The following is a 16,787-nucleotide window of genomic DNA, read 5'->3' as shown; positions in this document are numbered from 1 at the left end:
TTTGTGTACATGATATACTGTTGGTTTGTGGCTTCATTCTGATATTTCTATTGAAGCTTATTTCCTAATTTACTGGGTTTTAATAAACTGAAACAAAAATGTGTTATTTTCGATTTTAGAATGTATTCGGAATTCCAGATTCGAAAACATTATTTTAGAATGTATTCGGAATAGTTTAGTATTCGGAAATGGCCATCCTCGTCCGCAAGTAGGAACACATATTACCGGTAAATGCTTCAATTCGTTCTGAGCCCCCACAAAATCCGGACATAATATTTGTATAAATTATAATAATAGTTAAAACCCGTAACAAATACATTTAAGAATTAGATTAATGCATAATAAATGCAATTGCACACGTTAGTAGCGACTTTCTCAGTCTTCGGTGGCCTCGGTGACTGTCTGAATAACGCGGTCGAATTTATTTTTTGACTAAAAATCACTCAGGCTACTCAACTATCATTCAGAATCTGACTAAAATTGCTTATTTCCAGACTCCCACCTCCAGACTTCAGAATTCAGCAGCACGCCAAGTGCAACAATAAAAAATTAATCTTACAGCAGTACTTTCAATCTGTGAGGAATGAAGTTGAGTATAAAAATTGGCAAATTAGTCTATCTTTTTATAATTGCACAGTGAAAATTATATTTATCACAGTTGAACGATTCATTACACGTACTACATGAGAATATATGTGAATAGAATATGGAGTTTCAGCAGATGTGCTCAGAACGGGTATAAAGATGGCAATTGTCGCGGACTAAAGTGTCCGCGTTTATGTTTTGCGTATAGATATATTTTTATGTTTATAGACTGTTATGTTGACATTTATTTAATGCTGTTTTGTCGGATTTGGACTCCGACCACTCACTACATGTGAGGCAAAAACTGTCTTTCGATCTTCTTCTTCTTCATTTATCACAGTGAGTTGGGTGCTCCCGTAGTATGTGTACCAAGATGGCGCACAACCTGAACATGATATATGCTTCAGGTTGGGGTTATCAGGTTGTGCGCCATCTTGGTACATTCAGATGGATATTTAATCAAGCGTGTTCGGGTCAGTCAGTTAATCTTTTATTTGTCATCACAAAAAGTAAGTTCACATAAATTGGAAATAAATATACAATTAACGTTACATGTGTGGCAGGAGCCGCGAGGTCTTCAAAAAGCAACACATATAACGCTGTTTGGGTCTAGCTAGCGGAAGAATACAGGGCAAGAAATACGTCAGTAGAAAGCAGGAAATTAGTTGAGGTGCGGTGCCGTGTAAATATTGAGTTATTGCAGTAGTGACTGAGCGGAATATGGCAAATCAGACTTTGGTTGAAAGTATCATTTCTACGATCACGGCTGTGCAACTCCAGTATCATAATTCTACTATAAGTTTATTTTGATGGTGGTTGTGCCGTCAAATTGCCTAATTTTGGACAAAGTTTAAATCGCAATATCTGGACTAAGGAGCGCCGTACCGGTACCGTATTTTGTCAATTTTAAATATTACCGGTATAGCTAGCTCTGTTATGTGTACTGTGTACATCTAATTTTGACTTTAAGCTTGCACAATTATTTTTTTTTTTTAACGGAATTTTTATCGAAAAATGATTGCTCGCTATTCAACGCCACAGACTGACAGAGCTTACAGAACGTTCTCGTTGAAATACGCCATTCATGCATTCGGTGGAGGGCGTTGACAATGTATATAATTTATTGTGATCGTAAGATGTCGTACGAGATTTAAATGAAACCTAAAATCAGATTTATAAACTCCGTAAAGATAACCTAGATTAACTTGTAACCACAATATTTTGTAATCTATAGATATTGGAAGATTAGTTAATATGATTTAAAAAATAGAAATAGTTGTCAACAGTATGTTCACATTGTTTTGATATAACTGCCCAATAAAGGATGAGGGGGATACTGGAATAGTTTGCCAGAGATCAAAACCACCCTTATTTATGGGATGATGAGGTAAGATCAACCACAATAATCTGTGCGTGTCTCAAAATGCTTAATGAATAATAACACAAGTATTTCTGGGAAGCTTGACTTTTTAATTTATTGTTCTCAAAGCATAATAAAACATGTAGAACCTTATAACATCAAGATTTGAAAATTTTATTTGAGCAATGTGAATATTATCATCCGAAAATAATTACCAAATTTTTACCAAATAATTACCAAAATGTGTTTTAGGTCTACCTAGCAAATAAGAGTTCATTTTAGCACTAAAAAGTATTTTTTCAAAAAACCTTCCAATAAGACCTGGAGACGGGTCCAAAAAATTGTTTTTCTGTTGGTTAATAGAGCGCTAATTTTTTATATGGTTAGAACCAGGTCTAGTTTCAGTAGAATCATACTCACAGTTGTGTTTAGTGAATTGAACCCCAAAAAAGCAACTTGATAGCCAGAAAATTTGGTATGTTTTTCCAAATGTTTTTATTTTTTATCAGGTGGTTTCCTTAATTTCGAGAATGGCAGATCAAGGTCAACAGCAAGAGGGAGCTAATATTGTGAACATCCAAGGTGAGATTTCATTCAAGTTATTTTTAGTATTATTTGATGTCTAAGGATTGTGATGATATTGTGAAGAACTTTGCAACTTGTGCATGATGGGGAATTATTGAATTAGCTACAGTGCTAGCTAAATGGCTTGTAATCCGATTTATATTCACTTAGTCCAATTTGCTCTGCCTGGACTTTATAAGAAATAAAATTCCTGTTTCGTGGAAAATTATAATTTGAATCAGGAATGTTCACAAAAATATGGGTACCTCTGAAGATATGTACCAAGATGGCGGACACCGGAACATAGTATGTGTACCAGGTTAGGGTTAGGCCATAATTTTAGGTTCAAATAGTACGGGAGTCACTTGGCTAGTACCCGAACTTGTAATAGAACTAAAATTAAAATAATGAAAAAAATAAAACTATGGCCCAACTCTAACCTGGTACACATACTACGTTTCGGTGTCCGCCATTTTGTTTTACACACTTCAGGAGTACCAAAATATATTCCTAACAGGAAATCTGATTTCATAAAATATCTGGATATTTAGGATTTAAACAATAATTTTCAATGAAACAGATTCTAGTTATTTTCCTGTGAATGAAGATTGATTTTACTTTTTTCAGGCTCGAATATTAATGAAGTTCATGGCAAAGTGATTCAAGTCGATAACATTCAGCAAGCTCAGGCAGAAGTAATTCACGCAGGCAATATTCAGCACCTCCATCTGCATTATGACAATAATGGTATGTTTATTTTTCTTTCTCAGACAATTTACTAACATTTATTTCATTTTGAAGGCAATTTGTTCAACTTTGTGACATGACAGGAAAAATTATCATTTAATTAATTTTGGTTAACATTTTATTATTCTAGGTTTCACAGTTTTAAAGCAGACAAAAGCCTCATTAGACATATGAGGCAGAATATTTTTAATTTTCATAAATGCTCCTAAAACTTACCAACTAATTATTTCTAGCTGCGCCACCTCCAGTCGCACAACAACCTCAAGTACAAGCTGATGCAGGGTCTGCTGGGAATATGCAAGAGGAAATGCCGTCAACATCAGGTGAGAGTCAAGGATGATATCAAGTATTTTTATATGAAAAAATAAATTACAATCATTCATCCAGAATTCATACAAACAGCAATTCATTTGGGCATTAGTCGTGTAAAAAGGGCTCCTGAAACTCAGATTAAACCGCCATGCTTGTCTTATTAAAGGTCTTTATGAAAAGTCAAATATATTTTTATCCTTTATACACCCTTATGACCATAATAAATATGTTATGAGTTATGACCTCCCTAGTAATTTTGAAAATACCTGGAGCTTTGGACAGTTGTGTATGGTGTTTCTTTCATCGGGACAATGTGAAACTTTGTTTTAGCACTTCTTTTATTCTTGATTGGCCACCTTTTTTGACATCTATATGTAGTTTCTGACAGTTTTGAATTAGCTTACTCCGATTCGAACATTTCCAAGTGTAAAAGGGGTCACACGGTAAAAACTTTGCGAGGAGTTAGCCTGGTTAAAAAGTTATTGACTTCCTGGACCTACTCTACATAACTCTCACTAAATATGTTATGTTCTCTCAAACAGGCTTTATAGCTTATTAAAAAATTTCAAGGTTTTTCCCCTCTAAACAACCCCCACAATATTCAGCCACATGTTTTCTAACAGCTGCCGTTCACATCACCCATACCCAAAATTACCATCACCCAAAATTAATGAATGCAACCCCCCAATTTGACGAATTCCTTTACTGATAAAACTGCTTATGAGTCATTATTCAATAACAAAGCCTCCTTTTCAAACATTTACTATTTCAAAACTACAGTAAAATAGCCTGGTATCACCTCAATCAATCAAATCGTAAAGAATGACCTATTTTCAGTTGCTGCCACCTAGTGGCAGTGCTCTCTTTTCTTGTTTTGATTGCGCTTGTAAAAGAGAATTGAAGAGAAACATTTTACTAAGCATTTGTGTTATATATAGAATTGCCAATTTCAAGTTTACCACTTTAACTATCGCATGCACCCATTATCGTATCCCCTCGTCTCTCACAGGAATGGTTTAGTCGGTTGAAAGGTGTGAGTGAATGTGATAACTAAAATAAATTTAAAATATGAGGTTAATTAGCAGAAAGATAATACGACAACTGTGAAAAATCCTAACCATAAGCCAAGATACCAAATTAGGAGTTCACTTTTCAATTGTTTTTTTTAGGTATTGTAGACGAAGTAAATTTTGAAAAAAATTGCCTGGAGTTTAAAACTTTGGCTACCTTTGATATAGGCAACGTATTCCACAATATGTTTCTGTGCGATGATTATTTGTCCTGCAACAAAGTGTTTTCATTTCAATTCAGGTTCCGCATCTCGTTTACAAAGCAGAGAACGACGCAACGTTGACTTAGAATACAGCAATCAAGATTTACTTGTGGCAGGTGAGTGTATTTATAATCTGTCCTGATATAATCATTGATTCCCATTTATTTGAAGTCTCGAATGTTTTTATACGACGCTTACTCGTGTCTTTTGCTCCGAACACAGTCAATGTACAAGTAGCAGTACTACCGTAGTATGTGTACCAGGTTAGGCCATAATTTACTCAGATTTTACTCAAATGAATATACCCCCTGCCTATAGGCTTCCGTCCCTTTACACAACTTGATGTAAAGTAGGCGAACAAAATTAGTTACCTCCATATCGGTACACATACTACTGGGGCGACCAAGCAGATATGTTATTTTTGTAAGGACTGGAATATTTTTGGTTCTGCATTTCCCGCCCAATTTATTACACCCTGGTTTAGGTGAGGGCATGGGGCTTCAATCGCTAAACCAGGAATGCGCAACCTGCGGCCCACAAGAACAAATTGTGCGACCCGCAGGGGAATCCCAATTTTGAATGGCGTGCTGTCCGCAAAACAAATTTTTACTGCAGTTCAATCTGGTAATTCCAGTCACTTTGTGTTGCCAAGACTATACCTGAGTCCAATTTGGTATCTATGCCTATGACAATACATTGCCCTAACAGCTAGCTTGTACGAAGTGAAAAAATATGTCATAAGATCCAAATCTAAAGCTTGGTACTCCCGTAGTATGTGTACCAGGTTAGGGTTAAGCCATAATTTTATTCCAATTTTACTTATTTTAGTTTTATTACGAGTTTGGGGACTAGCTAAGTGACACTCATAGTATTTGTACCTAAAACTATGGCCTAACCCTAACCTTTTACATACTAGGTTCCGGCGTCTGCCATCTTGGTTTACATACTACGGCAGTTCCCCAAAATTTTTGTGCCTGCAACTACTAGAAAGTCTATGTTAAATGAAAGTGCAGCTCGCAGTTTCACCCACTTATTTGTATCTGGTCCTCCTGTATTGAAGGTTGCACACTCCTGCGCCAAGCCATTGCGTCGCCCAATTGCTACGTGTAGTCACTGCGAAGGCAAATACCTAAACTGTATCGCGTCTTCTTAGATTGATTTTTACTTTACTACAACTTTTGATCGTAATATTTGTTCTTGGTATAATCCTTCAACTTAGAGCAGAAGATATTTGATAGATTAGGCATAACTATCTAGTCTGCCTATCTTTCAATATGAGTTACTACCAATAAATTGTTACTTATGTGTACATCTCTCTTCCATTAAGGTTCTGCATCATTATTACAAACAGAGGAACCTACGAATGTAGAAATTAACGAATCAAACATTCACATTATGGGAGGTAAAAGCTTGAAATTTATGTCTGATTGTGCTAAATTGTGTTGTAACCTAAGTTTAAGTTCATTACTTCGCAAGCAAATGCATGAGTTCCACAAATACTAGGCTTTAATTCTCTTAAACATTAGCAGCATCTCAAAACAGTTCACAAATTATGAAGCACCAACAATCAATGACTCAGGTAAAAGCATGCCAAGTATTAATCCGCAGAAAATTGTCGTTGGCAGTAAACATACAACAAAGTTAAGAATGCCGAAATAAGCAATATTAATTACATGAAATATACAATAAAAATTACCACAAATGGTAGCTTTGTCATTTCTATACTATCATTGAAAATTTACTTAAGTTTCCTAGTCGTTTAACATACTTGCTTCCGAAGTCCGATGTATTGCTGTAGCATTGTTACATCTCTTTTAGTCTGACCAGTTAATCACTGACAATTAGTGGAATTTTTAGTTTATGTTATGCTGAGGAACACTCTTGTTAATATTGTAGGTGAAGGAATGATAACCAAGGGAGAAGGAGCAACGACAATTATTCGTGACAGCGTCATTATCATCGGGGAAAGATCACGTGATGGTAAATAAACATTTGATTTGAACAAATTGAATGACTGTCAAGATTTTGAAATATAATATGATGCATTCAGAAATAAAATTGGTTTTGACTCCTGGTTGACAAATATGTTAACTAATTATTGGTAAATTTTTACTCTGACACTATAACTCCAATTATTGGGAACCAATGTCCCGGTGGCAAAAACTTTCTGTTAGTGTCTTCTGAAAATGCAAGCCTGTGCTTTTCGAGTTTCCCTCAAAAATCATGATTCCAATTAATATCGTTCAAGTACTGACAGGTTTGACTCAACTCCAAGACTAATTTTGTTTCCAAGTGCAAAAGACGCTTTTAAACAAGTTTGGAATTATCTGCTTCAGCAAAATTGTTATGCCCTTTCTAAACAAGCTGTATGCCTCAGATAAGGTTTTGTTCCTACTAATCATGCCATGCCCCAGGAAAAATGTTTGGCCGTCCCAGGCATGTTATGGTCCTAAGGCTAATCCTAAACTGGTTATGCCCCTCTTAAACGATCTGTATGCCTTGGTTTTTGTTCCTACTAATCATGCCATGCCCCAGGAAAAATGTTTGGCTGCCATAGGCAAGCTATGGTCACTGGGTATGCTTCTTTAAACAAGCTGTATGCCTTAGAAAGGGCTTTATTCCTACTGAACCCCAAGAAAAAAGGTTATACTAGGCCAGTCATAGTCATCTTGCTAAACTGGCTATGCCCCAATAAAATATCTCAGCCAAGCAATAGTCCTTCGAAAAAGTTAAGGTCTTTCCTAAGCTGAGTATGCCAGTTATTAATGAAGATTTATATTTATGACTTCAGGTGCAACAACAGCACAAAGAAGAAATGAATTCGCTGATGCCAGACTTGCTTCAAATGATTTACCCTGTCCAGTCTATGAAGTGACGCCTCCTCCATTAGGTGTGTATATTGATAATTATCGGATGTGTACTGGGCCTATAAGTCTCAACTGTTGTTGTAACGAAATTGAAAAATAATGGGAATTCTGGAATATGATATTACACTCTTGTATTTCTTATATTCGAGCAATGCTATTTTTTCAAAGAGAAAATTAATAGAGCAGTAAGTTGAAATGAATCCCACCTTTACACCTCACTCATAATGGTTTAATATAAAATGCACAAAACTGTTATTAGTAAACGATTACGATTCACCAACGTTCTCCCGTTTATTTTTCTGATTACTAGAGTCACCTCCCATACAAAATTTGATTGAAATGTTGTTGATGTCATAATTATCAAAATTGGTATTTATATTTTGAAAAAAAAGTCATATGAGCTCAAAAAAATATTACTGTTAAAAACCATACCTGGTAAATAGTATACCTGTTAATTTTAAGCGGCGATCTATAGCACGAAAAGACTTCTCCCAATACGATACTTGCGATACCCTTCATACTGGTGAATACAAACTTTCATTTCATTAAAAATATTTGCTTTATTCTTCCTAGGTGTCCTACAACCTGCACAGAGATCCACTTACAGAGGTAAAGCATTTTTGATGAGTTTGATACTGGGTTGTTTGTAACTCTCATGTAATAATTATTAGTTCCTAAAGTACCAATCCAACATATCCTTCTGGAAACTTCATATTTTACTTGTAATCTGGATGTGACCATTCGTAAACCTAATGAAAACTTTCAGATTCATGTGTTGTGCTTCAAAGTTTTTTCATTTAAATTCAGGTTCCGCATCTTGTTTACAAAACAGAGAACGACGCAACGTTGACTTAGAATACAGCAATCAAGATTTACTTGTGGCAGGTGAGTGTATTTATAATCTGTCCTGATATAATCATTGATTTCCATTTATTTGAAGTGTATTATTTTGTTATACGACAAAATTTTGCATTTTGCTATAATCACCTTTTGTTTTTGCCAGCATCACATATCATTTAGCCCGTAAATACCTTCATGGCGGTTTTTGCTCTCCCTAAATTACAAATTTCCTTCAACGTAGTACTCTCCACTCGCAAAATGGGAAATTCCAACTTTGAAGCAGTCAGCGCCAGGGATGGCCAATACCGAATAGTTCACTATTTCGAATACATTCGAAATTATTTTTTTCGAATATGAAATTTCGAATACTTCGAATATAAAATCCACTAATTGAAGCTTATCTAAATGTATGTAGGAATTTCCATGCAATAAGCAATGGAATAACTGCTATCTACAAGTTACAACCTAGTTATATTACCAGGCATTTCATATTTGCAGAATATTGCAGTATATATTTCATATACCATGAGTCATGTTAACAGAATTAAACACAAAATCATCCTAGTAAAACACCCATACTTTTAATTAAACACCAACCATTATCCAAATTATTTGCCGATAAGCGGGATAAAGTATGAGTTATTTTTCTGACTTGTGACAATTTTTTTTGTGAGTACAAAAATGCGAATCAAAAATTAATTATATTCGGGAACTTTACCACACATTTTAAGTCCGCAGATCGCCGTTGTATGTTTGAGTAATAATACTTTCATTATTTTATAAATAGGAATCAAAAACTATTTATAATCGGGTAGTTTATCACACATTCTAAGTTCACAGATCGCCGTTGTATTTTGTAAATACGAAAATAGGAATCAAAAATTAATATTAATCGCGAGTTTACCTCTATTTGAAACGCCTTACCGTGTTAATTTAATTCTATTATCATAACTCAAACGTTGGTAAATCGGGCAGTTTACCACACATTTTAAGGCCACAGATCGCCGTTGCATTTTAGAATTATAGTTTTATTATTTTGTAAATACGAATCAGAAATTAATTATAATTGGGCAGTTTACTACATATTTCATGTCCACAAATACCCGTGGTATTTAGTATTAATACTTTCATTATTTTATCAATATGAAAATAGGAATCAATATTTAATAATATCGGTCAGTTCACCACACATTTTATGTCCACAGATTGTCGATACAACCATGCTGTTACCAGTCATGGATTGGATTATTTTGCGCAACAAAAATCATCTTGGTAAAGGATCGATACTTTTAACTATCGTTATCAAAATTATTTGCCAGAAATTATTTTCTAATAAATCGACTTGTTTTTCCAACTTGTGACAATTTATTGGATACGTAACAATTACGGCTATAAATACCGTATTTCCCGGCTAATAAGTCTACATGGCAAATAGGACGATGTCTATTATTAGCACTCAAAAAAGGGGTTTTTCCATATAGGCCTCCAATAAGACGGGTAAAAAAATTGTGTCCCTGTTGTTCAGTTATCCTAATATGCGCTAATAATTTTATATGTTTAGAACCAGATCATTCAACTATATTTAACAATTGAGCGGTAAATTTAAGTTGTAAAGCGGCAACCATTTTGGACAACCTATTAACCCGAATGTTGAAATAATTTTGAAATGTGATAAGTACTACACTGTACGTCCACGGGTAATTTCACAGCTGTGTTTTCCTGTCCCTGTCGTGTTCTGCTGAATCGGCAAAACGAAAGGGTCACAAATCACTTATCTCGGTGGCCGTGTTTCTCTTTTAAAGTAACGATAACCGGCCTGCGATTGAATATCATGATTGGCAGACCCTAGGACCCAAATATAAGGTTACACAAATCATGTTTGAGAAGACTCATGCGAATAATAAGCAGGCCACATAGAAATAAAATAAACATACTTTCACAATTAGACGCCCCCACCCCGCCTAGAAAAGCGACTCGTTAGACGAATTTTTGACGTAATGGAAATGAATTTGTAAATTAAAAGCCTCGTAGACGAATGTCGGCAATGTCCACCCGCGCGAACGTGCAAATATGTCGCAACACTATGCGACGTACGGTCGCACAGGATATAAACAATCAAAATGCCGATTCTATTTCATCGTCATTACAATACGTGAGACAGCGTAAAAAGTCGTTTGAAGATTCCCGTAAAACGAAACACCACGTTTACGGCGAAAAGTGGCTACTATTCGGAATTATTCGAAAATCAGCCGAAAAGGTATTCGAATACTTTGATATTCGAATACATTCGAATATTCGATTCGTTTTGGACAACCCTGGTCAGCGCTATTACTAACTCATTGAAAAAGCCATCTTTTTTGCGTATAATGGCTTCTCTGGCGGGTAAAATATTCAATCAATGACAACTACGAGATTCTAAAATGTCCTTCTATATAAATTTAATGGTGCTCCCAGAAGTATGTGCACCAATATGGCGGACACCGTGACGTAGTATGTGTACCGGGTTAGGGTTGCGCCATAATTTTATTCCAATTTTCCTTATTTTACTTTTATTACGGGATCGAGACTAGCTAATTGACTCCCACAGTATTTGTACCTGAAATTATGGCCCAACCCCAAACTGCTACATTTACTATGTTCCGGTATCCGCCACCTTGGTGCACATACTTCTGAAGTACCAATTTAATTGTGTCTAACGTAACTCATGGTTGCGTCTTCTTGTGCCAAAATAAAAATTTTACTACGGTAGGCGATATGTGGACATAAACATAAGATATAAACTGCCTAATGTATTTAGTTTTCATACAGATTTTTGCAATCCTGCCAACTCATTATCGCTGTTAGAAAAATCTTAAGATTAGATGAAAAATCTTGTGGAGTAGCCTAAAATTTTATTTTCACTTGTTAAAAATAATGACATTTTAAATGAATAATGAATTCTCTGTAATTCTGTAAGTAATCCATTACCGATACGAGCATGTTTAAAATGTCTCGCTATAATAATTTAATGGTCTTCAATAGGGCCCGACCGATACTGCCTTTTTAAACCGATATCGATAGTTTTCTAAAACTAGGCCGAAGAGCTGATATCGATAGTTTTCTGAAACTAGGCCGATAAGGTGGTACCGATGTTTTCTCACATAAAAAGATGGCTACAAGTAACAAGCAACACTCTGATAATTTTCTTTGCAAAAGAAATGAAATCTATACCAGAATGTTCAACTCGTGCATTGATGACGAAAAATTACATAAAAAAATTTAGAGGTTTTTAAAGTTGGGTTTCGAAAACTGTTGAGTGTTGACAGTTGAAAATTGCACATACTCTCAATACTTCATTTACTCAATTCCTATGAATTCAGTTTTAATAAAGCATGCAAAGCCTGTAGGTGCTAATTAATTCCATCATTAGGCTTCCCGCTGCTTGTCAGCAGGGAACCCATTGTATTCCTGTGTTTTATTATTATTATTATTTATTTATTATTATTTATTTATTATTATTTATTTTTATTAGTTTTTTTTCAAATTGGTCCTACAAACTTGAAATTCTCAGCTAGCAATAAAATGCAAATTTTATGCATGACTGACCACGCTTTCACGCTCCAGTGAGCAAAACGCGTCTTCAGTTTTTTTGCGATTTTTCAAAATTGATACATGGTATTGGGTTGAAATTCATAACAATGATTGATGGACATGTTCCGAATACGATATGCCAAGGATACGCATGAGTGACCTCGGCGATACGCTCCAGTAAGCAATATTGGATTTTACATTTTCATCTTCTTCTTGAGAACGACACAAATTTACATAGATAATAAGTCCCCCATCATAAATTGCAAATTTTATGCATGACTGACCACGCTTTCACGCTCCAGTGAGCAAAACGCGTCTTCAGTTTTTTTGCGATTTTTCAAAATTGATACATGGTATTGGGTTGAAATTCATAACAATGATTAATGGACATGTTCCGAATACGATATGCCAAGGATACGCATGAGTGACCTCGGCGATACGCTCCAGTAAGCAATATTGGATTTTACATTTTCATCTTCTTCTTGAGAACGACACAAATTTACATAGATAATAAGTCCCCCATCATAAATTGCAAATTTTATGCATGACTGACCACGCTTTCACGCTCCAGTGAGCAAAACGCGTCTTCAGTTTTTTTTACGCGGGAAGCCTGTTAAAGCTGCACGCAGCTCAAGTCATTAGTCTTGACTCTGGAGGTTTTTTGTGTAATTTTCAGAAAAATGATTAACAACCATTAAAAAGATTAAAGTGTTGCCCAAGAACTTTTATATTGCATTTAAGAAGGTATCGAATTCGGAGCTAGAGATGAAATTTTTATTTGGTGATCGTATTGTTACTGTTGCCTTCAAAATGCAAGAGTGCAATTGTTTGTCATAGCAATAGACATATAATACGAAGTATTGCCATCATAGGAAAATACAAATTTCATTGAAAGCATATATTGCCATCATGAGGATTCCCCACAGCTCAACAGCTTCAAATATATTCTATTTATAGAACTAGCATTTTCAGCCGAAACTAAATTGCCTTTTTCCCCTTGTGTACTCTTTCAAAAACGTCATTATCGGTAATTACCTTCCAGTTATGGCCATACATGAAATGGATAATTAGACGGCAATCGCAACGGCAAAATTTGTGAAAAACAAGGCCGATATATTGGACGGCCGATATATCGTTCAGGCCCTAGTCTTCAATTTAACCTGCAGTTACGTCGACAAAATAAAAATAATAGGCGGTTAGCAAAATGCAAGTTTTTCTAAAATTTCAAAAGCACCAGGGCGGCGAAATGCTAAATACAAATAAAGGAGTGAATCCGTGACGCAAATTTTTGTATATTGAAAAGTGGCCGAATATAATACTAGAAATAAAAACCAAAATAATTTAGGTTTTGTTGTAGTGAACAATCCTATTTCATAAAACACAGGTTCACAGAATTCAAACATAAGCAATCCTATGACTATGGATAAATATACTATATATCTCTGTATATTATGATAATTTATTTTCGACAGCATTATTCAACTTGTAATTTATTGAATTCAAACCTTTTTCAGGGAACCATGCAAGAAAATTCATCAATTACTTCAACAACAGGACCTGGGAGCAAACCAAAGTTAACATCACAGAAAATTACAAAGAAGCAAAACTGAATGAACCAGACTTTGAGGTGAATCCTCAAATAAGAAAAGTACCAGGCTTCTACCGTGGAGAAATGGCCCCCAAAGTTACGGAATTTAAAGTTGAGATGGAATTTACCGTTATAAAAAGTGATATTGGTGAACCTATTTCTCTGGATGTGCTTGTGGGACATTTGAGCAACAAAGAATACAGATACATCGCCATACTGGGTCAGGCGGGCAGTGGGAAGTCGACAATCATGAAACGTCTTGCTCGAAGTCTTCTAGTTGCCAACAAATTAGTCGAACAAGCTCAAATAAGTGAAGGATTAAGGATTCTGCTATTCGGTAATACAGGACGTCGTTTCAAATTTATTCATCACTTGAACATTAAAGATATCCCGTTTTTAGGAGGAAACAAAGCAGAAGAAGCCATAAGTCCATGCGAATTACTTTTTGGGAAAATTGCTTTTGGACTCGCAACACAAGATGTGGGAGAAGGTTACGAATGGCTGCAAGAAAATCAATCAATGTGTATTCTTTTCCTTGACGGCCTGGATCAGGCAACTTGGAATCTCCTTGGAAAATACAACAAGATGAAGTATACCGATAAATCGAGCACAGCAACAATTATGTGGAATCTAATAACAGGCAATCTCTTTCCCAGAATGACGATTGTGATTTCTTCACGTGAGCACAGGATAGCACCCCTTCCTTTAGAATTGAGGCCTCAATTCATAACTGCCCTTGCTGGTTTCACTCGGGACGAAATCGAGAGGTTGTTCATTGCAGTTGTCGGGGACGACGGTGAAAAAGCTTGGGAAAAATTGACAAGGCAGTCACCCGCACTCATTCCATTATCATCTGTTCCACTTTTCCTAATATTCAATGCAATTGTCTGCAAGTTCAACCCAGAGAAACTACCAGGTACTATGACAGAGGTAATGCTACGAATCCTTCACATCTTCATGCGATCCAATCACACACATGAAAGGAAACGGATTGAAGAAATACTTCCAAACTTGATGGGAATGTCCTTCGAAGGCACAAAAAAGAAACGAGTCATTTTCACAATTAATGATCTCACAAAATTTCAACTTCAATCCGATGAAGTTCGTGACATTATCATCAAGGTACCTGGGAAAAACATGTTCAACCAACATCTCATGGAGGGAGACCATCTGATGTTCTTCAGCCATCAAGTCCTTCAAGAAGTTTTATCCGCTCTATATATTTCAAACATGGATTCTACTACGTTTCGCACATTTATCGAAACTGAGTTCCGAGATGATCATTGGGCAGTTGTTCGCCATCTATTGGGTGGAATTATTCTGAATCCTGATATTGAAAGCAATCTCGTAACAAACTTTTCTCCTGGTACGTTAAATGTATTGTTATGTCTTTTATACCATATTTAAATTTGTTCGACATCTAGACTTTCATGGCTTTGAAAAAAGTAGACAAGACTGATTTATTGGATAATCCCAAAGCATGTGAATCAAGATGGCGGACACCGGAACATAGTATGTGTACCAAGTTAGGGCTAGGCCATAATTAAATTTCAATTTTACTTATTTTAGTTCTATTACGAGTTCGGGGACTAGCCAAGTGACTTCACTAGTATTTGTACCTAAAATTATGGCCTAACTCTAACCTGGTACACATACTACGTTCCAGTGTCTGCCATCTTGGTTCACATACTTTAGGGATACCAATTATTGTGTATTGAACTGGCGGAGAATCAGACCTGTAGTTATGCCATTTGTACTGCTCTACGACTATGGCCAACTTAGTATTCCGTTTGCCCCAAATAAGTCCCACAGTATTGAAACTCCCATCTTTTACATCAGCTTAAAGATTATGTTAGCCTTTCTCAAACTAAAAATATTTTTACTTACCAGATGTCAGACAAGATGAAAAGAAAAAAATTCTGAGAGAATTTCTTGCATCTCAGTCACATAAAGAAATGAAATCTCATCAGAAGTTGGAGCTGTATGGAACATTATATGAAGCTAACGACACCGATCTTATTCAATCCTGCATCAGGGAGATTTCTTTCTTTGGCGAATCCTTCACTACAGCAGGAATGCATGTAATGTCATCAGATATACGACGCTGCAACCACCTAACTTGGGTTCGTCTATTCGACTGCAATCTCAATGCTGAACTGGTTCATATCCTGAAGTCAAATTTAGAAGGTTCCTGTTTGAAGGTAAACTCATATTGGAAGTTGATAAAAGTATTTCTATTCAAGATCACCAATTGTTCCAACTCGTATCATAGAAATTCGTCCAGCTCAGGTGGTTCTATGTTCTGCCTCAGTGGTTCCCAGTCTTCGTTAAATTCCTTTCCTTCGTCCATTTTGGAACTCTTCATTCCTCCCTGCCCTTGTATGAAAACTACTTTGTTTATTCAATCTTCAATGGATCCTCCTATAGTGTCATGCACAATTCGCACTCAGGATCTTCTACAGTTTCAGTAGTTTATAATTTGTTCTTAATTTTTATAATAGTAATTGAGAACTAAAGAATATTAATACTAAAGCAGTATTTCTCCCCAAGAGCAAAAAGAGGAATTCGACAAGAATTGGGCTACCATACCAAAATCATACATCAGATAACTTGATCATTTTTCCATCATGTTAAAATTCTTAAAGTTCTTATTTATTTCAGTTGGATGAACTAGATGTCAGTCACAATATTGATCTTGGACCTGCTTGTTGGGGTGAAGTTGGATTAGTTGTTACACAATGTCAGGTTAAGGCTTTCAAGGCTGAGAATTGCAATCTGACACCAGAAGGAATGAAAGCATTCAAGGAAAACACTGGCAATGCAAAGGTGAGTTAAACCTTAGAGAGTAAAAAGTAACCAGCATAAATGCGTAATTATAAATTGAAAAATCTGCAGAAATTGGAGTTGTTAGGGCAATACATCCAGCGATTGTAGTATGCACGATTCCATCAGTTGAATTTGAAAAAAAAAAGCTGTGCCCTACACGAATATTCCATTCAAGACTCGACTTGGATTTGGGAGATCAGTGTATTGGTACCTACTAGAGATCTATCTACAATATTGTCCATTTTTTCAGTATCA

The 16,787-nt window shown here is 35.7% G+C and overlaps 1 protein-coding gene across 2 annotated transcripts in view; it reads left to right on the top strand.

Moving 5' to 3' along the window:
• The window catches only part of LOC120335211 (uncharacterized), a 53,915-nt gene that overhangs the window by 33,848 nt on the left and 3,280 nt on the right, over positions 1-16,787 (top strand). Inside the window, exons 1-13 of one of the 2 annotated variants that reach the window (XM_078113627.1) lie at positions 1,824-1,972; positions 2,455-2,527; positions 3,137-3,256; positions 3,490-3,579; positions 4,880-4,957; positions 6,169-6,243; positions 6,738-6,821; positions 7,633-7,731; positions 8,282-8,317; positions 8,516-8,593; positions 13,633-15,072; positions 15,597-15,907; positions 16,368-16,532. In XM_078113627.1, the coding sequence (XP_077969753.1) occupies positions 2,476-2,527; positions 3,137-3,256; positions 3,490-3,579; positions 4,880-4,957; positions 6,169-6,243; positions 6,738-6,821; positions 7,633-7,731; positions 8,282-8,317; positions 8,516-8,593; positions 13,633-15,072; positions 15,597-15,907; positions 16,368-16,532 (2,628 nt within the window). In that variant the 5' untranslated portion in view covers positions 1,824-1,972; positions 2,455-2,475. Of the gene's footprint in view, positions 1-1,823; positions 1,973-2,454; positions 2,528-3,136; positions 3,257-3,489; positions 3,580-4,879; positions 4,958-6,168; positions 6,244-6,737; positions 6,822-7,632; positions 7,732-8,281; positions 8,318-8,515; positions 8,594-13,632; positions 15,073-15,596; positions 15,908-16,367; positions 16,533-16,787 lie in introns of those variants that run through there. The other variant, XM_078113624.1, reaches the window with a different exon arrangement.

This window comes from Styela clava, chromosome 1, assembly GCF_964204865.1.
Source record: "Styela clava chromosome 1, kaStyClav1.hap1.2, whole genome shotgun sequence".
Taxonomy (NCBI): Eukaryota; Metazoa; Chordata; class Ascidiacea; order Stolidobranchia; family Styelidae; genus Styela; species Styela clava.
This window is presented reverse-complemented; position numbering and strand designations above follow the sequence as displayed.